Source organism: Boleophthalmus pectinirostris, unplaced genomic scaffold, assembly GCF_026225935.1.
Source record: "Boleophthalmus pectinirostris isolate CB_2022bp ecotype Guang Dong unplaced genomic scaffold, ASM2622593v1 HiC_scaffold_248, whole genome shotgun sequence".
Lineage (NCBI taxonomy): Eukaryota > Metazoa > Chordata > Actinopteri > Gobiiformes > Gobiidae > Boleophthalmus > Boleophthalmus pectinirostris.
This window is the reverse complement of record NW_026571233.1, coordinates 1-25,000: the sequence shown is the minus strand read 5'-3', so window position 1 is coordinate 25,000 and position 25,000 is coordinate 1. Positions and strand designations below refer to the sequence as shown.

The following is a 25,000-nucleotide window of genomic DNA, read 5'->3' as shown; positions in this document are numbered from 1 at the left end:
GGTGGAGCCGGATGGTCGCTATGTGAAGCCCCCCAGTGCCAAGCTCACCTATGGAACAATGGTGTTTGTTCGGTCCCTTATTGTTGGTCTGTCTGCCATAAACTTGGCTAAGTCATGTACAATTGCTATTCGCTACAGCGCTGTACGTCATCAGTCTGAAATTCGTTCCGGGTAAGTCAACATTAATCTCCTAAGAACATCAAACATTACTATTTCAACATTTAAATTCCTGTAGAGAACCTGAGCCCCAGATCTTGGACTATCAAACACAACAGTACAAACTTTTCCCTTTGCTGGCAACAGCCTATGCATTCACCTTTGTGGGTCAGTACATAAGCCAAACTTATCATCATATCATGGGAGACATCAACCATGGAGACTTCAGTGAACTGCCAGAGGTATGTGTCAATGATTTAAGATCAAAATGAAACTGTGGAGCTCTGTTCATACGTATGTGTGTCATGGGTGTGCTACAAAACACATAACATGGGACCATTCTGTACTTCTTTGTATTAAAGCACATTGTGAAACAATTATGCCGACTTGACTTGAGTATGCTCCACAGCTCCATGCCCTCTCTGCTGGACTGAAGGCCTTTACCACTTGGGCAACTAACAGTGGCATTGAAGTGTGCCGCATGTCTTGTGGTGGACATGGTTATTCCTGCAGCAGTGCCTTTCCTGACCTTTATGTACAGTTCACTCCCACCTGCACATATGAAGGGGAAAATACTGTTATGATGTTGCAGACTGCAAGGTACAGACTCGATACCGATACGGTCTGTGTTATAAACAGTTATATTTATATATTAATTTTACATATCACGGGTCAGATACCTGGTCAAAAGCTACAGGCAAGCCAAAGCTGGTCAACAGCTGAAAGGCATTATGGCATATCTGAATGACATGGAGCAGCGTCAAGTCCGAGCCCATCCGGCCTCTGCCAGGCCAACCGTCGTGGACATCAATGACCTGAGTAACCTTGTGGAAAGCTATAAACTCCGGGCTGCAACGTAAATAACTACAAATATTAAATATAGTTCAGTCATTAATTTTCTGTACTGAACGAGTTTGTTTTTAGACTTGTTGAGTCTGCTGCCAGAAGCATCCAGCAAGAGTTACAGAAGAGGAAAAATCAAGAAGACGCTTGGAATAACAGTGCTATTGACTTAGTCAGAGCCTCAGATGTAAGCTGACATCTACCTGACAGTAATTTTAAATGATTACAGTTATTGTGGTATTTCAATGTACAAACCCTGTACTGTTCCAGGCCCATTGTCACTATGTGGTAGTGAAGCTCTTCACAGAAAAGCTGAGTGAGATCGGGGACACAGCCATACACTCGGTGCTGTCCACCCTGGCTCTGTTGTATGCTCTGCATGGCATCACAAAAAACTCTGGGGACTTCTTGCAGGTCATTTGGGTTTTGCACATCTAAATATTTAGCTGTTTCAACAAAACTAATGAAAGACACCCTTGCAGGCTGGACTTCTGACTGTGCCTCAGATGCAGCAGATCTCTGTGCGTATTAAAGAGCTGCTGTGTCTGCTCAGACCCAACGCTGTTGCACTGGTGGATGCCTTTGATTTCAATGACAAAAATCTCAACTCTGTCCTGGGACGATATGATGGAAATGTTTATGAGAACCTGTTTGACTGGGCCCGGAGGTCACCACTCAATGCTACAGAGGTGGTTATCATTTTATACATTCTAACACAACTTTCTATATTCTAATATGAGTAAGGTGCAATCTGTTTTCTTAAGGACATCAGTATTTTTTAGCAATAATACCTTTTCTTTCTCAGGTCCATGAGTCCTTTCACAAGTACCTGAAGCCTCTGCGGTCCAAGCTCTGAGTATAAGGCAGGTTGATGGACACTGCTGCTCTGAAGAGCAACAATATTGCAGGAATATTGTGGACGTTAAAAAATTTTAAGAAATATTTTTGAATGAAACATGAGACTTTTGTCTATTCTAAAGTGAAAATTAAATCATGCATTTGTTTTTTATTTTATCTGTACAGTATAATAGTTACTGACTAATTTAAGTAATAAAATAATTACTTTTATTTCTATGAAATAATGCACTTAAATATCCCAAATTTGTCAAAACATGTTGTCATTTTGTGTGAACTCAATCTTTGCATATTATTGCTGTGAGGAATAGGGCAGTTTTTACTTCGAATGACTATGTCTCAATCACTGTGTTTCAATGAAGTTCAGAATATGTTTAATAATAATAATAATAATAATGGCCACTCAAAAGATGTTTTACAGAGCTCATTATTTCACTCCACACTCGGTAATGGTAAACTTCTATTAAGTATTAACCCAGCTGCCCTGGGGCAGATTGACAGAAGCAAGGCTGTGAATCTGCGCCATCGGCCAGACCACCACCATCAGTCACGCACCCATCACTTTTATACTAGGCAGTGTGGGTGAAGTGCCTTGCCTAAGGAAACAAGGAGTTTGTTTTGCGACTGGCGCCCCTCTGTAGCACCTGGGTCTCCCATCCAAGTACTAACCAGGCCCAGCAATGGTTAACTTCTGAGATCTGACGGGATCAGGCTTTGAGAAGTGGGTATAATTAATTAACTAGGTTAATCATAATCAGCTGCGCTCACAATGTCTCTTAAAAGGTGTTAGACTTCAGAATTTTTCTGGAAGTTGCCATGTGCCTATTTTATTTTTGTTGTATGCTAAATGAAAACATGAGTGTTAAATAGAAATATATTTCCTCTTAATAAAACTGTTTTTTATAATCACTTATAAGTGCATTTGCCATGTGAGTCTTCCTCTTCCACTTATTTGAAATGAAAATCAATTAACATATTTTCCATAATATGATTCTGTATTTTCTTTTTGATATTCTATCTCTGTGTTAAAATAAACCTCCCATTAAAATAATAGACCGTTCATTTCTGTCAGTGGGTAAATCTGCAAAATCAGCAAGGGATCAAATGCTTATTAATCCTGTTTAACTGCTCTATTTATCCAAAATATTTTAGTTGTGTCCTCAGAAAGGATACAGAGCTGCTTATATCAGTGTACATCATCTTCACTAAATGAATACATTTATGGCCAAATCCCAAATACTCTAGTGATTTCATTATGAAGTGAAGGTCTACAAGATCAATAGCTTTATAAAAATCAAGAAATAAAATCCTTACCCTGGGTTTTCAATTAGGTGATTACAATTTAATAAATCTAATACTAATTGAATATTATTGTGAATTTATTTATTTTTTATAAATCCCGATTCCCGGGTTTCACTGATAAAGTCTTCAATTCCAGTTTTTAATCTGTTCGCCATAATATGAGTCAAAATTTCACTACATTCAATAAAGAAATGGGCCTAAGGTTGTCTATATATCTTTTATCTTTTCCAGGTTTCGCCAAGAGTGTAATGACACCACACCTTGTTTCATTGTTGTTGGTTGTTGTTCTTTACACAATCTTCAGAACACATTAACTCTTTAACTCCAATAATCTTTCACTATTTAACCTTTTTAATGGTTGTTACTTTTAAAACCTCAAAAATCTTTATTCCCCGTGTGCTCCAATTTAGGTTGTTAATAAGGACTGTCCAAATTAGAGACTCCTGTAGGGAACATTCTGCTTTCTGATTATTATATAATCCTCTTATGACATAAATGTTTTTTTGTAATTAAGAATAAACTAGTATTTGAATGTAACTGTCATCTGTAAGAGCACTATTTGATTTAAAGAGTCCATATTACTCTATTTTCTGATTTATGTCATGTTTTTTTTTTTTCTCATCAAAAACAGACCCAGAGTTATGTTTTGTTTCATTCACACATGTTTAACACACAAACCCTGCATATTTAGGTGAGCTTTTCTCAAACTGAGAACACTCTGTTCCACCTCGTGATGTCATGCAGTAATACAGGAAGCGCTCCACTGTGTTTTTAAACTCCATACACCTTCACTAGAATCATTTGGCTCATTTCAGCCCTGGATTTGCCAATCTCTACCAAACAAAAGGTAAAATGTGGCTATTATCTTGAAAACTACCATTTCATAACATTATAAGTTGGAACTGTGCATTTTGAGCTTTGTGTAAATTAAACAAAACACAGCTCCACCTTTTTGATGAGATAACATTATAACATGACTTAAAGCTCACAAGATTAATATATGCATAACATAAGATATGTTCACCTCAAAATGAAAACGTTGATGTTGTTTTAAATGCCAGCTACTTCTATAACATGTATATAATCTGATTTCAGCTATTTACAACCCCGACTTTCTTTTCCAAAAACGTTCTCTGATCATTGATTGCTTTCTGCAGAAGGGCAAGATTTACTCCATCAACGCAGTTCAGCACACGGGCACGAACCACTGCCCCCACACCTGTATAAAATAAAAGCACCAAGATGAGCATTAGGCTACGGAATATTTAAGATTGTACATATGAAATACTTTTACCCTCTATATTTTCTAACTCTCCAAGAACCATGTACTGAGCACCAATTACTGCGTCAAATGGTTCAACAAACAATGTATGAACAATTACACGATGGTCCTTTGAAGACTGGTGTGCTGAGAGCGTGGCCAAGGACTCCTCTGGTTCATACAGGATGAGTCTGGAATGAAAAGAGATGTGTTCAACTTTAATTCGTGCATATGGATAAGATATGCACATAAGTATACTGTAGACTCACTTGCCAAATGTTCTCAACGATTCCCCTTCCTGTACTGATCCAGAGGTTAGTTCCCAGGGAAAACGATACACTGCAGCTGAAGGGAGCATACTGGAAAATATACAAAACTTTACGTGTGTATAATAGCATTTGTGCACAGATCTCATGGGTATAAATCAGCCATCGCATCTATTTCTTCCGGTTCTGTCACGTGACACCTCGACTCTCGTTTTTCGAATAAACAGCATCCCCTAGTGTCCGAATCATCTGAACCAGGGATACAGACTATGGCCCAAACGCATCCAAACTTGTTTTTCTTATAATTTTTAGATTAAGGTCTGCATATTGAAACAGACATGAAGCGAAGGACCATTTGAAAGCCAAAGACTGGCTGTGCTGTACTAGTCAGTACAATAATTCATGTGGGTAGTGCAGAGTGAGCCAGAATTCATGCCATGAACATGAAAACAACCTGAGCACTCTAAAATTGGAATTTCAAGATGCATTTTAGATGTTAAAAAAAACCCATAAAAAATTATAATTTGACCCAACTCACCTGAAAGCTTGTGGGGTCAGGACAAATTGGCCAAGAACCGTATTTACCCCTCAGCCAATTTCGACAAGATTTTAGGTTTAAGATCAGATGTGCAGATCTTACTTTGCACCCTTTAAGACAACTTCATAAATTAAGGATGAGATGCACCTCCAGTGATTTAACCCTAAACTGGCCAACTGAATATTTAAGTCCGTGTTTCCCCCGTGATTCCCGCTTTGCTTTGGGACACCGCTTAATATCTGATTCATGCTGAAATTGAGGAACCAGGGGAGGAGGATAGAAAAGAAGGCGAAGTAAGAGAATTGAGAAGAGCCAGGTCAGGTATGGCGTATTCTATGGTCCTGCCCATAGACCGTATATATACAGTGTATGGTCCTGCCAAGGTCCTGACTGTCCAGATTCCTGCAGGACCATAGTCCCGCCCCGATCCTGCGCTCAGACGTAGCCCCGCCTGCACGAGCCCAGAGGAGGACGTCTGTAGAAAAGGGAAGTGTCACTGGTCGATCTGCCGTATGGCCACATTGTGGACTAATTTTATCTGCTAATGAACAACAAATCGTTTGTTTCTTCTTTCGGGTAAGTGAATTATGACTTCACTGAGCTTAGATCTGTCTTATTGCCATACAAAATAGATTAGATGCCCAATTTACTTCTAGTTGAATATAACTGATTAAAACTAAAGTTTCTACCGCAAGGATAATCTTAGAGCATTGTGAAAAAACTCCAAGTTTAGATCTCACAGATGAGGTCGAACCGACTTCATGTAGTCTATGTGTTTCCAAGCGAGCGGCTCCGGAGCATGCCTAAGCAAACCCTTTGTTGGTGCCCGCTCGGGATCGGCTCTGGGCTGCACACATGACATTTTATCCAGCTCAAATTTCCCCCTTATTTACCGCGTACCTCCCGAAAAGTCAACTCTCCAATCCCGTATGTGTTTATTTTTCTTGGAAGAGATCTTTCACATAATTGCCTTAAATTAGCCTGGGCTTGGCAATATAAAAAGGAGTAGGCTACACATAATTAGTAGTTTTGTCTGTTGTGAAGTGGGCTGGTTTACAAAATGAGACCTGTCATAGTCTGATGATGCTTTGTTTAATTTTAATGTTGACACCTACCAGTTGTCTAACGATTGCTTTATGTATGCTTTGAAGATAAAAGTAGGACAATGCTAATTCCAAGTCTTATTTTCAATTAAAGTTTTAGGCCTACCTACAGGACCTTTTGATATTTGAACCATTCACATTTCGTCGTCTTTGTTGAAACCATAAAAGTCAGTTAGATGATTGGGAGGATAAAAAGTTGTGATGATGACTAAAGGTCTTAAATTCCTTACGTATTTTCCCTCCAGGCCATTTCAGTTTTCCAGTCAGTCTTCAGTCTTTTTACACGTGTTTGAACTTGCCAGACGAACAGTTTCTTTTTCAAGACACTTTCAGCACTTTGACAGAATTGATTTTTTAAGGTCTTACATTACGCAAAATTAACTCGTGAGCTTTAAGCCATGTTATAATGTAATTATCTCCTCAAGCACATACCTGGAGTTGTGTTTTGTTTCACACACACACACACACACACACACACACACACACACACACACACACACACACACACACACACACACACACACACACACACATATTTGAGTAATCCTTTATTATTAGTCTCTGTCTGCAATTGTGATAACCATGAAGCAGTAGTTTTCAAGTTAACATCTACGTTTTTACCTTTTCTTCAGTAGAGATTGGCAAAAGGTGTATGGACAGAGTTTAAACGTGTGGAGCACTTCCCGTATCACCGCATGGCGTCACAAGGTGGAACAGAATGAATGAAACAAAACATAAATCTAGTTATGTTTGTGGTGAGGAAACAACATTATAAGTTAGATCAGAAAATTGTATAAAACGGGCCTTTAGCAGTTGTCTCAGAAAGTGCATTATAGCCACATTTGAATTTATTTGCCCTCCTATGAATACTTGAAAAACTTTAAAGATTTAGTTTTATGTTGGCCTTATATGGCACATGAGACTGCTGTGTTTTGAATTCACTGCAACCACATTGTCTGAGAATAACTGAGGTTTGTGTTGGTGCTGATGATGGCATAAATTGGTAGCCTTCTGTTTGCCATCTACCCTAAGACAGCCGTGGCTACACTAGTTTATCTCCATTGCGTCAATTAATAAAGCAGAAATATGTCAGTGGACTTGGAGCATCTGGAAAAAGACTAAAGCAATCACAATTTGGCATTTTAACTAGAAATCGGCCTATATTGTTTTGTTTTTTTAAGGGCAGATGCTGATGTTTAGAATCCAGAGCAACTGATGGCCGGTAAGTTCTGCCGATATTTTTGGGCCAATATGATGCATATTTAAATTCACTAAAAAGACTCACCCAGAGCCTTTTTTTTCTCCACAAACTTTTAAGAAAGATGTGTAGTCATGTTTTCAGCAGTTATATATTTGCACTAAAGTGGTTCAAATAAAGGTTTATGTGTATTTTTAGGCTGAAGGTCACTCACAAAATATTGGCCTGTGCTGGAGATTTAACCAATATATATTCAACTGATACACCCATCTCTAATTGTTACTGGCTATTATACAAAGCATAGTTGGTTGTAGATCATATCTGTCAATTTTGGGAGATACACTTCTGTCTTTGTCTCATGGTCTCACTTGAGTACTCAAAGAAGATGCTGACTGGTGGACTCTTAAAAGTAAACATATTTGTAGTGAAAGTGAAATTGCATTGAGTGAAGAATAAGGATTCATACAGACAACACACACCTTCTACAAGGCTTTTTGACTGCTCGAGATCCCACTGGTTAAAGAGTGCTCTGCCAGATTATTGCACACACACATACACGGATGTGACAGACCAAACTATACATATTCCAGAATCAAATAACTAGGGATGGGACAAGATCTCGTACCACAAGATCTTGCGAGACAAAATTGCCAGACTGTGCACACATGAGAAAAATTATCTTATGAGATTTTTTCCTCCTGACTTTACCTTCGGCTTGGATTAAAAAAAAGAGCTAAGAGCTAGTGAGTTTTATAATTTGAGAAGCTGACCACAAAAATATTTCATAAAATAAATAAAAATTATGAAGCCAAAATTATGAAATGGATTGCACTACCTATTTATTACAAATTATGTACAAATATTATCTTGTCTCATTCTTATGTACCCATTCTCATGATGTGTCTCATCTTGTGAAAATTGTCTCTCATCCCACCCCTACAAATAACTCCATATCCTATTGGGAGCCTTTGACAATTTTATTCACATTCAGTTTCTTGCCTAAAAACTAGTAATAATACTATAATATACTATATTATACTATACCATAATATACTATAATATAATATACTATAATATTATATAATAATTTAAATCTCACATGAAAAAATGGCCACAATGCTGTGCACATATGAGGAAAATAATCTCATGATATTTTTGAGGTTTAGTTTGGGTAAAAAAAAAGAAAAAAAAAAAAAGTTAAGTTTGAGTTATTCCTCTTGAAAAGCTATAGTCCCCAGTGTCTTGTGTCTCATGTTGTTGTGGGAATTTTTTCTCTAAATGTTGCCCTAGTCATACCAGATCATATTTTTCAAGTATAAAATATGACAAAAGTAGAGAAGATAGTACATTTTTGGATGACTGGATTGGTATTTCTTCCACTCCACTAACAGCCCACTTCTCTGGCTCCTGGCCCAGGTTCAGTGGGGCTCCTGCTCACTCATCTATTTACAACCTGGATGCACATACCAGCCATACTGCCAAGGCTTCATAGTTCAAATGAACCCAAAGGACAGTGATTGTTTTATCGCCGAGTTTTGGAAAGTGAAAGTGTTATATCTGACACAGACAGTATTGCCATACAGTGATGATCAATGTCCAACAATATATAACTATCTTTCAAATAAACAAATACATTTTTACAATAGTATTACCTCAATAAAAATGCTAAAATAAAAGTGTCCTCTTCCTACTTATCTAGGTACTATCTCTATGATTAGGCTTAAAGTGCACTCACTGCAAAAACAGTTATAGCCACAGTATGTACCTTTTTAGCCAAAAATAGACCAAACTAAAGCATGTTTTTTTTTCTCTCTCTCTCAATTTGGTTGTGTGAGTGGGCTTGCATCTCCATAATCCTGACTCTGTTTGACCTGTACATATGCCTCCTCATGCATGTTTCTGCAGAAATGTTGTTTCTCTGACTAATATTCCAGAGTAGGGCATGTCACTCATCACTCTCCCTGGAGAATGTTCCAAAGTATGGTACTTTCTGTTTCCATGGAATCCATGGAGGTGACGTGCTACTTCCATAAAGTTACAAGTAGTAAATTGCATATTTGTAAAAAGGCAGATGATACACACATTTTCAGCAGCTAATTCTCTCCAAACCCTCTCTTTTTCCAGATAAATCAAATAGTACCAACAAAAATGTTTCTCCCCTGAGGAAAGCCATAGGCTGAAATGCGTCGGGACTTTGTAATTGGTCTACTAACACACCATTGACAACTAATGGACTGAAGTTTTACAACCCTGATACAATGCATTAATACAGTTTTTTTTTTTTCTCCACTGTACATAACTCCAAATAAATTACAATTATCTCATGTGTGAAAGAGAAATTATGTGAATACATCTATAGTTGTATATATTTGTAGTCTTTTTGTTGTCAAACTTTCCTCTGGGAATTAAAACTAATTGTTGAATTAAACAGATGATTGAAACTGTTGCGGCATTTGCCAGACAGAAAAGGTTAAATTCTGCAGAAAGATGACACAATACTATTTCCTCATTTTTGTTTCAAGAGAGTTGAAAAGAAAGTGGAACCGTCCTGATGTAGCAAGAATCAGCATGAACAGTTGTCATGAAACGGTTAGGACTATCTTGACCTGTAGGTTACAGGGGTTGTATTGCTGTATAATCATCATGAGCTCAGAGAGGCCTACCATTTCAGTGCACTGTCTGTAGTAACACAACAGTGGTCTTTGTAAAGTGGAGGCGTTGCATCTGATATTCCCCAGACTCAGATGTGAGAAGAGACTGTGAGCCAAGCAGCCTGTGTTTGCTTCTTATGAAACATGCAAAAGAAATATGCATCTACCAAATCTTGTGTTGTACTGTAAGACAATATAGTTATTCTATTTTATAAATTTCATATAGGGCTGAAAATTTTTGGAAATAATATCCAATTGCTAACCTGGTCAGCAAGATCACTTATCATTGCATTTGACTTTGGCAGAAAGGGTCAACATTGCTGAGTTACATTTCTTGAGTATCCATAGTTCTTAAAGGCATGGCTATAATTACAGAGAAATATATAAAAAAATTAATTAATAAAAAAAAAAAGAAAGTCTATTGTCTTGTGAAAATTTTATCTTATCCCACCCCTAACCAAAATACAAAAATACAAACCACAATGACCACTGTGAAAAAAGGTTCATGTCAGGCAAGCGCTCTCCACACTGCAGCTGTGAGCGCTACAGAGGAAACGCGATACTTTCCCACACTGTTTTAACTGCCCCGCCTATAAGAGGTATAGAAGCACCATGTCCAGACAAGTCACCCCTGTACTCCCCCCTGATTGTGAACCTGTTAATATGACTATATGGGACTAACACAGAGCAGCCCTCACTCAGGAGATAGGGAAGAACCATGGAGACGCTCTCACAGGGGACTCTTTGTTTTTTCCCACAGCAGCTTGAAACAGGGGGCTTACACAGTAGGTTAAGAGTGTAGGTAGAGAGAGGCTCAACTGAAGGTTATAGTCGGGCCTCTGGAGCACCTGAGTGATGTGGTATTTTCCATGTCATATGATCACATCAGTAATGGGTGATGTCATCTTTCTATCTTAGTCATGCCAAGATGTAATGAACACTCTGTTAATTGTTTGTTTATTAAATCTTAATCAGTCACATTTTTCTTATTGAAACAAATAAAAATGGTGTTCAATTTTAATGTCACGAAACCTTAATTTCATCAACATAAAACAAGACCTTTAGTCAGTCACTTATCAAATTTATCCTTCAGATGCTGAACTTTGCTGTTATTTCTACACCTATGGACTGATGTAATAGTGAAATGTAGAAATGGTAGGTTAATATGTATTTTTAAGATAAAATGTGTGATGTTGTAAATACCTAATGCTTTGCTCTGTTGATGTGTGATATGGTGTCAATGTGTGTGTGAGAGTGGTCAGTGTGAATTGTTCTTATTGCTGAATATAATTGCAATGTATAATTTATTTCTGTAAATCAGGGACTACAGATGGAAACTAGCTATTTAGCTATAATCTGGTGCAGATGTCTCTTTACATTGTCCCTTCAGATAAAGACTAAACTAAAACTAAATGAAACTACACTTACGAAGTGAGACCTCTTTCATAAAAAGCACTGATTACTAACTATTTTAAACATTTGGATCTGGATTCAAGTTGATATTGAGCAGTTGAAATTTTCACATTGTAGTCCAATAGACCCTTTTTCTCCCAAATAAGTCTTTCCTCATGTTAGACTTTTTGTTCTGATTGAAATACCTTTTTTGGGAACAAGATCACAAGTTTATTTGAGCTCAGAGCACATACTTACTCATGATGCGTCTTTGGGCATGACACTTTGCTAGTCACAGTTATGTGGGTGGGTCATCCAGAGCCTGGTTACTGATAACCACTGGCAGAAAAGCGACAACATTTTTTCTTTGTTTTTAACTGAATTAAGATGTACTTGATCTCATCTGTAGTTGATCTACATGCACACTGTTCTTTGGACCAAACCTTAGCCGCATTTGATTTAACAGTGCCGACAGTTCCCACTCCGTCAACACTGTCCATTAGTAAATTCCTTCTTTATGTCTAAGTGGGCGGGTTCCTCTCACTCTCTTTGCAATGGTGATCTACACACTACCACAAGTCTAATACACGGAAGCTTCATTTTGTGGCTTCAAATATTTATTATGTCTAATTGAAAATGCTGCCGGACATCATTAAGCAGTGAAACAGTTTTGGGGGATGGGCAAAGTCCTGTCAACTATTGATTGCATTGGTGTCCTGTTTCACTGCTGCCATTCCTTTTGCAGAAACCAAGGATTTCACATAGATTTTTTTGTTAAGCCACAACTCTCTGACAACTTGCAGGCTTTGAGGCATAACTGACATAACTGAGGTGTCGACCTAGGGCTGGGGCAGTTATTTTTCCTCTCTACTGTGTACTGTTCTACACTGAAGCTCCAGGAATAGACGCGGGGAGGGTTGTGACGTTGGTAATGGCCAGGACACACTGATAAGTAAATGAATCTGAAATGTCATTTATGGCTGAAAGCACGTCATGAAATAAGATTATGAACTGAATGGCTGGCATGCAGGATGTCTTTCATATTTCATCAGTGTATTGTTTGACTGATTGTGAAATAAATCAAATAAAGTTTGAGGTGAAAGATGATTGTCTAATGAGCACAGTATTGATCAGTATCTAATGCTATATGCAAGATGCTGCTTCATTTGTGATTGTATAGATAGATGACTCCCTAAAGATTTACACTAGGGCTCGACTGATATAGATTTTTTTGAGGCCGATATAATACTGATAAAATGGGAGCTGGAGGTGCCGATAGCCGATATATTTAGTGATGTAAAAATTCACTGTCAGTTGATTATAAAACTTAGGTCTGGCTCTACTGGATTTTAAGTTGGGTTTGTTTAGGCTAAATATGACTGTAAAGAGCCAATATAACAGTAAATGTAAAGACAGTAGATCGGCCTAATGGCATTTTTGCATGACATTCTAGCTAATAAAGAAAGTAAGTAGCACCTTTATTGCCGAACATTCACACTTCTATTACAGCTCATCTGCATATCAGTGCAGATCCAGTGATGTCTATACAGCCACTATAGTCACTTTACAGTAGGCTAATGTAAGAGAAAACACGCTGTTTATGTGTGGAAGCTTACATTAGCCAAGTGCTAACCAATGAGAAAGAACCAACACATTTACAACACTCACCGCTCACACAGGCACATCAAGTCTTCACAAATAAGTGTCCTTTTAATCTTGACTCAAAACAATCATCCAAAAAATAATATAATCCAGCAGGTTGACAGCAGCTGTGTGTGTCCTCTGTCTATGGGACAGTCCTCTCTGCTTCGTGCTCGCACTTTCATAAAAACATGCAGTAGTTTTGGTTCTGGCCCAAACTGCGCTGAATTTCACTTTTATTTATCGTCACTATTGTAGATCAGACTCAAGAGCATTTAAAGCAGTGCCTCAGTGTTGCACACATGGATCTATGGCTGAGCACAGGTGTAAACAAGCGCACTAGATTTACTGTGGGGGTGCGTTCAGGGGCAGTACAGCGTCACAGACACAAACAAATTACTCTGCAGATAAACACTGATGCTGTGCCACATAATGGGACATTTATCTGTCTGCAAATTGCATTACATTAACATAATATAGAGATTCTAAGCTTTGTTAAGAGGCGTAATATGCCCACGTCGAAAATCAGCAAGATTTAAGCTGATAGCCGATATGTCTCCAAGTACCCATATCGATAATATCGGCCAACTGATATATTGGTTGGGCCCTATTTAGTTGTTGATTAATTGGTCGATAGTGTCTTAGTCAACAAATCATTTTATTTAGATTATGCTGCTGTCCCAGATTCTTACAAAGGAGAAGAGAGTTTGTAAGTGAAGATTTGGTATATGTAAAAAGGCAGATGAAACTCTCTACTTACGAGGCTAAGCTGTCTTTATATTGTTTCCTAGTACTTTCTTCTCTATAAATAGCTGTCTTTTGGCATGAATGTCTGTGCAGGTGTAATCTTGTGAGTGCAGTTTGGGTCAGATATGTAATAATATTTTTGAGAGCTTTTGCCATGCCTTCTTTTTAATTCACCAAGAATTTCTTCTTAGTCTATTACAAGTCTGGTGTATAATTAATGCACTTCTGAAAAAAACTAATGGCGGATCACCTCCCTCAAAGGTAGAGGGGGTTTGTCAAGGTCCGTCCCAGTTTGTCAGCACACATTTATCTAAGAGCTGTTTACTTAACTTTCCTTAAAGGCTTCCTGTTTATGTATTTTATTTTAATTACAGGAAGCTTACAGGGGAACTGTCGTTTGTGTACTTCTGAAGGACAGAGACAAATGCATTGAGTGCTCACACAATATTTAAGTTAATTTTAATCCATTTTCTTTATAGGTCTCCGCATGAATGGCATCGCTGGAAGGGGAGGAGCCCCCTCCAAATGGGGGCCAATCAGATAGTCGCCTCAAAAGCAAAAAGCCCCCAAGCCTTGTAATAGCCATTCCCACAACTGCAGAAAACATGGATCCAGATCCTGCCAAACAGGTAAACTGTCAGTGCAACTGACACAGCGTGGTTGATGGGCAGCCATGCTTTTGTGTTACAAACTTGAGCTGAATATAGTTTTGTTTGTTAAATAGATTTAACAATTAAGTAAATGGATTGTTTTCCAGGAGAACAGAGAAGCAGCAGATCTGCCGCCTGTGTAATTTCACTGCTGCCAACATTGTCTAACTTATTTATAATCTGTTATGTAACAGAACTATACTGCAGTGTCTTTGTTCTTCAATCTGGAGTTAGTTAACTGACTCTTTGTATAAGCGTAATGAGTACAAAGATGTATCTGATAAGGGTCCAGTGTTTGCAGAAGCACGCTCTTTGTACAGTTTGCTGAGTTATGAAGGCATTTTGGACAGCTGTCCCTGTGGTACTGAGCCTTTCCCCTGCAGGCCTCATGCACAAATAATGGCCTTGGACAGCAGTAAAGTTCAGCAGAGCATGCTCTAGCAACACAATTTACTTTTCCACCTATAACCTCACTTTAAGTATAGCATCAACTTGGGCATTATGTGCACATCTGCAACAAGAAAAGTTCAATGTGCACTTATTTAGAATAGTGACTTAAAATAGCAGGTAGCTACATAAAGGATCAAATGTCAGAATGTTTTTTACTATACGAAATTCATACATTTTGAATTTAGAAATCAGGAAGGTATTTTGTGCTAAATAATCTGCTCTTCAGACCAGAATGGCTCACAAACCCAAAATAAACATGTTTGCTGTTAACACCATGAAGTGACGAAGGCAACACAATGGCAATAACGGCATACACTTGGCTAGTGTTCTGTTTAGTTAAGTAACTTGTATTCACCATTTATATTGTGGTTAAGGGTTGTCAATCTATAAAAAAATATAATATTGCAGTTGTTGTTCTGAATATATATGAATAAATGAATAAATTAGAATATTGAGTATATCATCTCAGAATTAAACAATTAAAAATAAAATGAGCAGAAACATCTAGTTTATTCTCTTAAACAAGGTGGTAAAGTGATATCTCTGCCCTTCTGTGGTTAATTTTATGGTCCATTCATGTTTTGTGTTTGGTTTTCCTCAACCAAGACATGTATAGGCGGATTTTAGTCCATTCCTGATACATTGTTAAAATATTGCTTGAATATGGTGATTGAGATATTGCAACAAAAAATATTGTACTTATCAATATTTATATATATCCGTATCACCCCACCCTAATATTGGATTAGTTTTTCCCCAGCTACAGTTTATCCTAAGAGCCTTGTCTTTGTGTCAATAGCCTCTACGATCTGCACTGAAGAAAAGTGCGAGTGGTCAGGCCCCCAGCTCAATGTCAGAGAGTTTCAGTGGCGCCGGAGATGGAAACTTCTTGACCAGAGACAGACGATCAAAGTTCGGCCGACAAACCTCACTCTCACAAAGTATCCGGAGGTAAAACACATAACATTCCAATAAAACACTATGTATCTTAAACACCTGCTTGAATATTCCACGGTATGACATTAAACAGCTCGACCTTACATTAATTCAATTACAGGTAGTTTTATAGCTCAAAAATACTTAGAAAAACAGGCATTCTGACTGTGAGCTTGGTTGCCTCTCCACATATCTGAGCTGTAACCTCGTCTGGTTTGGTCTCTATGAAGATAGAAAGGTTTAATACCATATTGTGAAACATTCCAGATGAAGCAATAACATCTCTATGGAGAAAAGCTGACGGACCCTCTACCAGAAAAGTTACAAAGTGAATCTTTAAGGTTACCATAAAATGAAATGTATCTTTTTAAATTGTCCCAATTATTATTATTTTTGGCCGGCATAATGCCAATAATCACGGTCATGACATTCTTATTCAGCTACAACAACTATTATTTATTACAAATGTTTTCAGCCAATTTAACTTCCCTCCTCTGACCGCTACATATAAAGTGACATATAATCCTAGCATCCAATTGGAATAGGGATGAGAACTCAAAAACAACATGTTTGCCTTACACATTCATACATTCATGCATTCATACATTCATACATTCATGCATTCATGCATTCATATCATATTTCATAAAGCCTGGATAATGAGTAATGATTGTTAGCAATGCATTGTGTACTTGTAGAAACACGGCTCAATGGTTTGGAGTGGGAGGAAACTGTGAGAGCAAACAGCAGGTCTGGCACCGGAAGAGCATGCGGCACTGCAGCCAGCGCTATGGCAAACTCAAGGCCGAGTATCGAGAGTCCGAGGTGGCCACGAGCATCGACCAGGGCCCAGAGTCTCCTACCACACATAAAATGAAGAAGGTACACACTGACTCTTATGCAACATGCAGATCACAGCTAGCACATACACAGTGAGAAGAAAATGAAAATGTGTGTTAGACATGGAGCATCTGTGCCATTCTTTGAACGTGATACTCCACTACAGTCCTGTAATTGAATTTAGATTCAAACTAATCATTTAGTTTCCTAACTAATACAGTTCACAGTAACTTAGAATGTTGCATATGTTTTTCAAACTGTATTTTAAAGGGTGAGATCGTGTTTTATATATTTACAGATTGTGGATCCACTTGCCAGAGGGCGAGCCTTTCGTGGGGCAGATGAGGTGGACTGCCGATCTCCTAAGACCCCCCAAACTGCCCATGGTGGACCTATCACCCCGGGTGTCACCTCCCTTTCCTCCTTCACCAGCCAGCGCTCCGGCTACAGCCGCCTCCCCAAACGCAAGAGGGAATCTGTGGCCCGCATGAGCATCCGCGCTGCATCTAACCTGCTCAGGGTAAGTGTAGATAAGTCATTTTTAATGCAATCTTCATTAGATACTGGTAAAGGGCTCTGCTAGACTGGTTTATTACATTAGAGATGGAACAGTGGAATAACAGCATGCCTATAGCACCTCCTTGTGGTGTTTTGAGAAGACTGAATCTGTTTTAATAACTTTTCTACTTTAAATAACTTTTCAGTTTCCTCATTCATAAGCACTTTTAAGCAACATGTACAGCCCTGTTACAATTTTATTTTGTTTTTTGTCCAGGGTCATGGTGGTCTGGTGGGCTCACAGACCGGTCGCAGTTTTCCCAAAAGGAGCTTCATGCATCACAGCTGGATGGATGAGGACACTGTGGACTCTGCTGACACCTCTCGATCTCTCTTCTTTGGCAAAGTCAGTCACTGACTATGCCAGATTTTATTCACCTTTACTGTTTAATCAATAAAACAATTGCTGCAACAGTGCAGATTAATATTTTGCATAAAACAACAATTTACTAAATAATTTATTTTATGTTCACAAGGGGGATGCTCGAGACGAATTTTACTCCATGGCTGACGATGTGTTTGAGTCACCTCCCATATCTGCCTCTTTTGGTTTTGGAGACACAACAGACCACAGCAAGTGAGTACTACACAGCTACTACAGTGTGATGGTAGGCCTACTGTTGCTGAGCTATTATCTGTATTAGTTATTCTGGTTAAGTACTTTAATCTTGTTTTGTCCACAAATTGAAGCCTAGAAATATCTCGAACTCCTAAAGCGCCAGGAGCTGGACTAGAGCAGGGGATCCCTCGGCGCGGGCGGCGCATCGCTTCACAAGTGAAACATTTTGCCTTTGACAAACAAAAGCGACAGTACGGCATGGGCGTCGTGGGCAAGTGGCTGAACCGCCACTATCGCCGCAGTCTCAGCAGTAACGTCCAGAAACAACTGGATGACTTCCACAGCCACAGGTCAGCACTATCTCGGGTCCTGTTTCCCTTTAGTTAGCAGGAAATGGAAAGTTGGTCTTTGAGGGGAAACTTACGGCAAATTTGCTGGATTTGTCTAGAATGAATTAAGAATTTAAAATGCTTAGTTAACATTGCCTGTAAATCTGTTGTGTTTACAGGCCTTACTTTACCTACTGGATAACATTTGTCCATATTGTGATCACATTGTTGGCATGTTGTACATATGGTTTTGCCCCTGTGGGGTTTGCACAGCACTCACAAACTCAACTGGTGAGTAATACACACAGCATACACACACATTACACACCTGGCACATTTTGTCAAATTTGCTTTGTGCTTTGTACTCTGTAGGTGCTTAAAAACAAAGGAATTTATGAGAGTGTCAAATACATACAACAGGAAAACTTCTGGATTGGTCCTAGTTCTGTAAGTCGGACTTTTTGGCTAAACTTTAATTAGAATTATGTTAATTTAATAATTAATTTATTTTAATTTTTTTTTTCTTAGGATGACCTGATCCATCTTGGGGCCAAATTCTCTCCATGCATCAGACAGGACCAGCAGGTTGTCAGCCTTATTAAGAAAGCTAAAGATCTGGAAAGGGAATCTGGGTGCTGTGTCCAGAATGACAACTCTGGGTGTGTGCAGACCCACCCCTCAGACTGCTCTGTACGTGAACACACCTTTTTAGTTTGGTGCATATCTGTGTGTGTGGATGGGCTTTGTCACATTGTGAGGACTTCAATCTGTGTACACATTGAATTCATGCAGACAAAAAGGGTAGAGGTTTACCTTAAAGTGCCCATATTACGCTATTTTCTAAGATAGGTTATAATGTTGTTTCCACATCTAAAACATACCCAGGGTTATGTTTTGTTTCATTGGCATATGTTTAACTCACAAACCCTGCATATTTAGACAGAATTCCTTTCTCAAATGGAAAACTCTCCACCTTGTGATGTCATGTGGTAATACAGGAAGTGCTCCGTTGTGTTTTTAAATGCCATACACTTTCACTAGAATAATTTGGATAATTTCAGACCTGGAATTGCTAATCTCTAGTGAACAAAATGTAAGAGGTACCTGTTAATTTGAAAACAACCGCTTCATGATATCACAGGGTGGAAGAGAGCATTTTGACCTTTGAAGATGTAGACAGACTTATAATAAAGGATAATTCAAACACGTGTGAATGAAACAAAACACAACTCCAGGTAACAACATTCTAAAATGACGTAAAGATCACAAGAGTAAATTTTGTGTAATATGTATGACTTGGTTAGGATCAGTCTCTAGGAAATGAATGTATAGTCGATATAATAATAATAATCCAAGAATGTGTGGAATCTCAACATATCTGTGTGTGTGTGTTTGTATGTGTGGGGAGGGTTTTTACATTTAGTGAAGCAAATTCCTATAGGGCTGAGCAGAACAGGGATTTGGGACTTGCACGTGAATATTTCAGAAGGCACATCATCACGTTTCAACACTGCTACAATATTGAGCATAAACAGTATTTTTACACATCTTTTGCTTTGTGATATGTTTTAAACAATTATGCTATCATCCGTTTAGGAGACATTGGCCACCTTTATCAAATGGGAAAATGAAGATGTGCAGATCCTGAGGTCATCTGGTGCAGTCTGTCATCAGGACCCGAGGTAATTTTTTTAAGTTAAGTTTAAAGTTATGTTTTTGTGCCAGTTACTCCTCAGACACTTTTTTTATTTATTTATGATTAGAGTATGTGAAGAACCTGCGTCTGGTGAGCCTCACATATGGCCCGATGACATCACACGTTGGCCTGTAAGTCGACACTCAAACTGATATACTTCATGATTGTTTACTAAACTATCCACAAGATGTATTTAAATTTATTTCCGTTTTCAGATATGCACATTACCTAAGAAATGGAATCACACAGGCTACAGTCACATGGACTGCACAATCAAGGGACGGCCGTGCTGTATAGGAACTAAGGGCAGGTAGAAGCAAATTAAAAAGCCACTTAATAGTTTTTATGTTGGATTATTATCATTATCAGTAATAGTACTATTAGTATTGTTGTGGTTATTTAATTATAATTTGATGCCTTCTCTTCTGGGTTTTTTCCACTGGATTGTATAATGGTTTTAATAGTAAAATGTTTCTGTTTATTGTGACTGAAATAAGGCTGTGCAAATAATGGCATTTTAATCATGTCTAATCGTCAATGACATACTTCCATGTGGTTTGGTGTTCAGATTTTACTTTTTTTTTTTTTCTAATTTCACTTGTAATTGTTAAAGGTCTGTCTTGTTTATTTTCATGAAATTAATCTGGAAAGCTAATTTCATTAGTTTTAATAGTAGGAGAGAGAGACTGTATTGATCCTGAGGGAAATATAATAAGACAAGAAATATATGAGACAAAAATCTAAAAATTGTGATAGATCATTATGTGGAAAGAGTTACTGTGACAAGAATGTGGCCAAGTGAATACTGATTTTCACTATTAAATTGTGTAATAACCTTGTAGGTTTATTGTCACTTTCTTATCAGGCATTTTTTCTGGTATTCTGCAGATGTGAGATCACAACCAGAGAGTATTGCACCTTCATGCGAGGGTACTTTCATGAGGATGCCACACTCTGCTCCCAGGTAAAACATGCAGGTTGTGTGTATGAGTCTGATTTATAGACCTACAGAGTTTATTGATTTTCAGTCCCAGTCATGTAAAGGGTGCAATGATCTCAAACTGTATATTGATACTGTACCTTCCAACCTACAGAGGCTCTGCTCCCTCTGAAGCTGTGTGTCAAATTAGGCCTTAATCTGAGCTTTGTTTTACCATGTATACTTATTATTATTATTATGTATTCACAAGTTCCTGAAATGGTGTCTTGTTTTCAGACAATCTAAAAGGTTAAGACTCTGTTTGCAAATGTGTGCAGTGTGTCACCGTGATAATTGCTGAACATTATTCCATAGATGTACGTACTGCCCTTCCTGCAAAGTGTCACTTAGGCCTGTCACAATAACACATTTTGAAGCATGATATATATTGCTACAGATAAATACTGCAATAAATATTTGAAACTACTTTGTGCCACTGACACAAAATAAAATAATCCCAGTAAACCTATTTTTTTAAAGTATCATTAAAAATCCTGAGCTGCAACAAATAAATGACAAAATAACAAAATAACTGAAATCTTACTATATTACACAAAATGTCTAAAATCTCCCCAACAATTGAAAAGAAAGAATAATCACGATAAATACTGTGCCCCAAAATATATTGTTCCAGCTCTCATATATTGAATGATAAGTCAATATTGTAATTATCGTGACAGGCTTTGTATCACTACGTATGCTATTTTCTCTTGCTACTTTGCTCACACGTTTTTGCTCTTTGCAGGTGCACTGTTTAGATGATGTGTGTGGCCTACTGCCGTTCCTAAACCCTGATGTCCCTGATCAGTTTTACAGGCTGTGGCTCTCGCTGTTCCTCCATGCAGGGTATGTAGGCCAGCACAGCATTTTAAATATTTACAGAATCATACAATATTTTATTATTAACGTCTATCAAGCTCAACAGTGACAGCACTTATTTTTGGCAGAGTGATGCATCTTTGAGTATTTTAACATTTTCCCATCAGTTTTTCAATCTTTGACTATTCTAATTTGTTTTATGAAAGATAATGCCTTTGTAGGCCCTTGAGCACATAAATGGCATTGTACAAAATGTAAAGCATGCAATATCTAAGTGTTATATACTTTCTGAAAGGTCTGGCTTCAAATTAGCGTTCTGACATATTTTTCGAAGGATTATGTCATTTTACCTTACTCGCCATTGATTTTCGTTATAATCACTATTTTTCAATCTGCCCTCATACTGAGTATAAAGCATATAATATCTCATTTGTATATAAGGCTGTCGCTATAACTGCAATATTGCTATACCGCAGTAAGATCAATCAAGACGGTAACTGCATTTTAATGAGGCTCCACACATGTGCCCATGTCTACGTGAATTTGCTATTCTACTATGAACCAGTTAATGTTTATGGGGGTCTGAGCAAATGGGTTCAAATACTGGGACCCAACCTGAACCTGCACACATTAAAATTATGTGTGGCGCACAACTGCAGCTGGCTGTAGTATCTGCGGGGGTGCACCTTGCGAACACACGGTTTTCTTTGTGAAATGTGTTAAAGTCACTCTTCGTTTTACTATTTACACCAAAGTGCAGAGTTTAGGACCTGTTTGAAATGGCCCACGCACTCATTGGATATACCGCACATAGAATCTTTTTGTTGAGTTTAGGACTAAAGCACCTGGATCACATGCACATGCAAAAATAAAAGTTAATGGTGAACACTGGTTGATCACTGTGGCACTTGTGCATGCATAACTTGGCACATCCATTTAGAGTCAGTGGGGACATTCAAGGTACACACAGTGCGTACAGGCGTACCCAAGCAGGCGCCTCTGTGGGGGTTTACTGTGGATATACGGGCTTTACGTCTTACTCAATTGAAGATCCTAATAATATATTCTTGTAACTCGTCTGTAATACTACATTACACTATACCTGCACATGCATGTGTCTGTCACTTAGGCTTGGCTGTGGTTTTATATAGATATTTTTCAAATACATCCCCAAAGTAAATGTATTATTGTGGGCCTCTGTTTGGCCCACTCTTCTTTGCAGAATTGTTTTAAATCAAACATATTGGATGATGTCCGAGCATAAACCACCTTTTTAAGGTCTGGCCTCTGGACTAGGCTCCTCCAATACCCTCATTTTGTTTAGTTTTTTTTTTTTTTTTAAGCCATTCAGAATTGGACTCACTGGTGTGCTTTGGATCATTGTCCTGCTGCAGAGCCCAAGTGTGCTTCAGCTTGAGGTCATGAACTGGTGGCTCGATATTTTGCTCCAGAATTTGTTGATAGAGAGCCGAGTTCATGGTTCCTTCAATCACAGCAAGTCATCCAGGTCCTGAAGCAGCAAAGCAGCTCCAAATCATGACACTACCACCACCATGTTTCACTGCTGGCATAATATTCTTTTTATCAAATACTGTGTTCATTTTACGGCAGATGTAACAGGATGCACTCCTTCCAAAAAGTTCAACTTTTGTTTCATCAGTCCACAGAATATTTATCCAAAAGCTTTGGAGATCATCAAGTTGTTTTTGGCAAAAGTGAGACGAGCCTTTATGCTCTTTTTTTTTGTCATCAGTGGCTTTCACCTTGGAACTCTGCTATGCATGCCATTTTTACCTAGTCTGTTTCTCATGGTTGAGTCATGAACACTGAGCTTTACTGAGGTAAATGAGGCCTTCAGTTGTTTAGATGTTCTTCTGGGTTCCGCTGTGACCTCTTGGATCAGCTGTCACTGTGCTCTTAGGGTAATTTTTGTAAGCCAGCCACTCCTGGGATGGTTCACCACTGTGCCATGCTTTCTCCATTAGTGGCCAGTGGCTCCCTCTGTGGTTTACTTGAGTCCTAAAGATTTAGAAATGGCTTTGTAACCTTTTCCAGACTGAGACAGTTACTTTTCTTCTTATCTGCTCCTGAATTTGTTTGGATTGCGACATGATGTCTTGAGTTCAATATGGCCTACTTCACCTTGTCAGGTTCTATTTAAGTGATCTCTTGATTTGGAAGGTCTGTCAGCAATCAGGCCTGAGTGTGGCTATGAAATTGAATTCCTCAATAATATGATTAATCACAGTTACCTCATTTAACAAGGGGGCCAATTACTTTTTCACACAGGATCATGTAGGTTTGGATAGCATTTTTCTCTTAACAAATGAAATCATCACAGAAAAACTGCATTTTATGTTTACTTGGGCTATCTAATATTTAAATTAGTTTGATAATCTGAAAGTTAATCAGGAAGGGGGCAAATACAGTTTTACTGCACTGTAAGTGGTCAAAATGCAACTAATTTTGCTTTGGGGGGACACTGGCCCTCCATGGCCTCAGGCGTATGTAATTGGGTGAGCTACAGCAGTCTCAGAGGACAGGGAAAGACAGTATTTGACTTTTACTCCATGTATTTGTAAGAACAGCAGAGATATGCTCATTCATACACTTTACTACAGTATATGAAAAATGGGGTACTTGTAAGATCTAGGTACATATGCAGGGGCAACAACAGAAGTATGAAATGTCTAATCAAAAATATAATATGACCCAAATGATTCCAAAAAGTTCTTTATAAATCAAAGTAATTATTATTATCATTATTAAAAGTAGTCTTTCGTTTACATTGCACTAAATATCAAAGAAATTATGTAAATTGCAAAACATACCTCAGAACACTGATTTAAAGCCAGTTCAGATGTTGTAGAGAAAGTGGAGATAAACATTTTAGAATGTCTTCTTACAGCAGGTTCAAAAACAGTGATTTTAAAGGGTTACAGTGGGCACACTTTTGTACATAGCTTCCACAATGTGTTTATTTAACTTTGCAAAAACTATCAGTGCAAATACATCATTGCTGCTACTGATCTTTCACATACACCAGCGTTTAGTAGCCAGCACCAAAAAATCCAGGTTTGATTGAGGGTTAATATAAGTTGCAACATAGTTTTTTGTTAACAAATGACTGGGCAGGGAACTTGGAGTTACCAGATATGTTTTGCTCTGTGTTGGCAGGCTGCTGCATTGTGTTGTATCTGTGATCTTCCAAATGACCATACTAAGAGACCT

The 25,000-nt window shown here is 38.2% G+C and overlaps 3 protein-coding genes across 3 annotated transcripts; 2 read left to right on the top strand and 1 right to left on the bottom strand.

The window, feature by feature from the left end:
* Positions 1–6: 6 nt before the first annotated feature.
* LOC110166186 (peroxisomal acyl-coenzyme A oxidase 1-like) lies at positions 7–2,263 on the top strand. Its single transcript, XM_055159720.1, has 8 exons — positions 7–171; positions 236–398; positions 566–756; positions 833–1,012; positions 1,081–1,186; positions 1,270–1,413; positions 1,482–1,688; positions 1,805–2,263. Exons 1-8 carry the CDS (start codon positions 59–61, stop codon positions 1,853–1,855), a joined length of 1,155 nt encoding a protein of 384 aa, XP_055015695.1. The 5' UTR covers positions 7–58; the 3' UTR covers positions 1,856–2,263.
* A 911-nt stretch (positions 2,264–3,174) lies between these two features.
* ten1 (TEN1 subunit of CST complex) lies at positions 3,175–4,860 on the bottom strand. Its single transcript, XM_020931497.2, has 3 exons — positions 4,687–4,860; positions 4,451–4,608; positions 3,175–4,375 (listed from the first exon to the last, which is right to left on the bottom strand). Exons 1-3 carry the CDS (start codon positions 4,830–4,832, stop codon positions 4,248–4,250), a joined length of 432 nt encoding a protein of 143 aa, XP_020787156.1. The 5' UTR covers positions 4,833–4,860; the 3' UTR covers positions 3,175–4,247.
* Positions 4,861–5,646: 786 nt separating this feature from the next.
* Positions 5,647–24,997, top strand: LOC110166155 (inactive rhomboid protein 2; the record flags this gene model as incomplete). Its single annotated transcript, XM_055159719.1, has 17 exons — positions 5,647–5,797; positions 14,433–14,582; positions 15,853–16,004; positions 16,688–16,871; positions 17,128–17,349; positions 17,605–17,733; positions 17,864–17,964; positions 18,078–18,296; positions 18,455–18,566; positions 18,648–18,722; positions 18,804–18,965; positions 19,872–19,957; positions 20,039–20,102; positions 20,187–20,281; positions 20,860–20,935; positions 21,696–21,796; positions 24,947–24,997. Coding segments are annotated over exons 2-17 (1,967 nt in total), but the record flags the coding sequence as incomplete, so codon positions are not given.
* Positions 24,998–25,000: the final 3 nt, after the last annotated feature.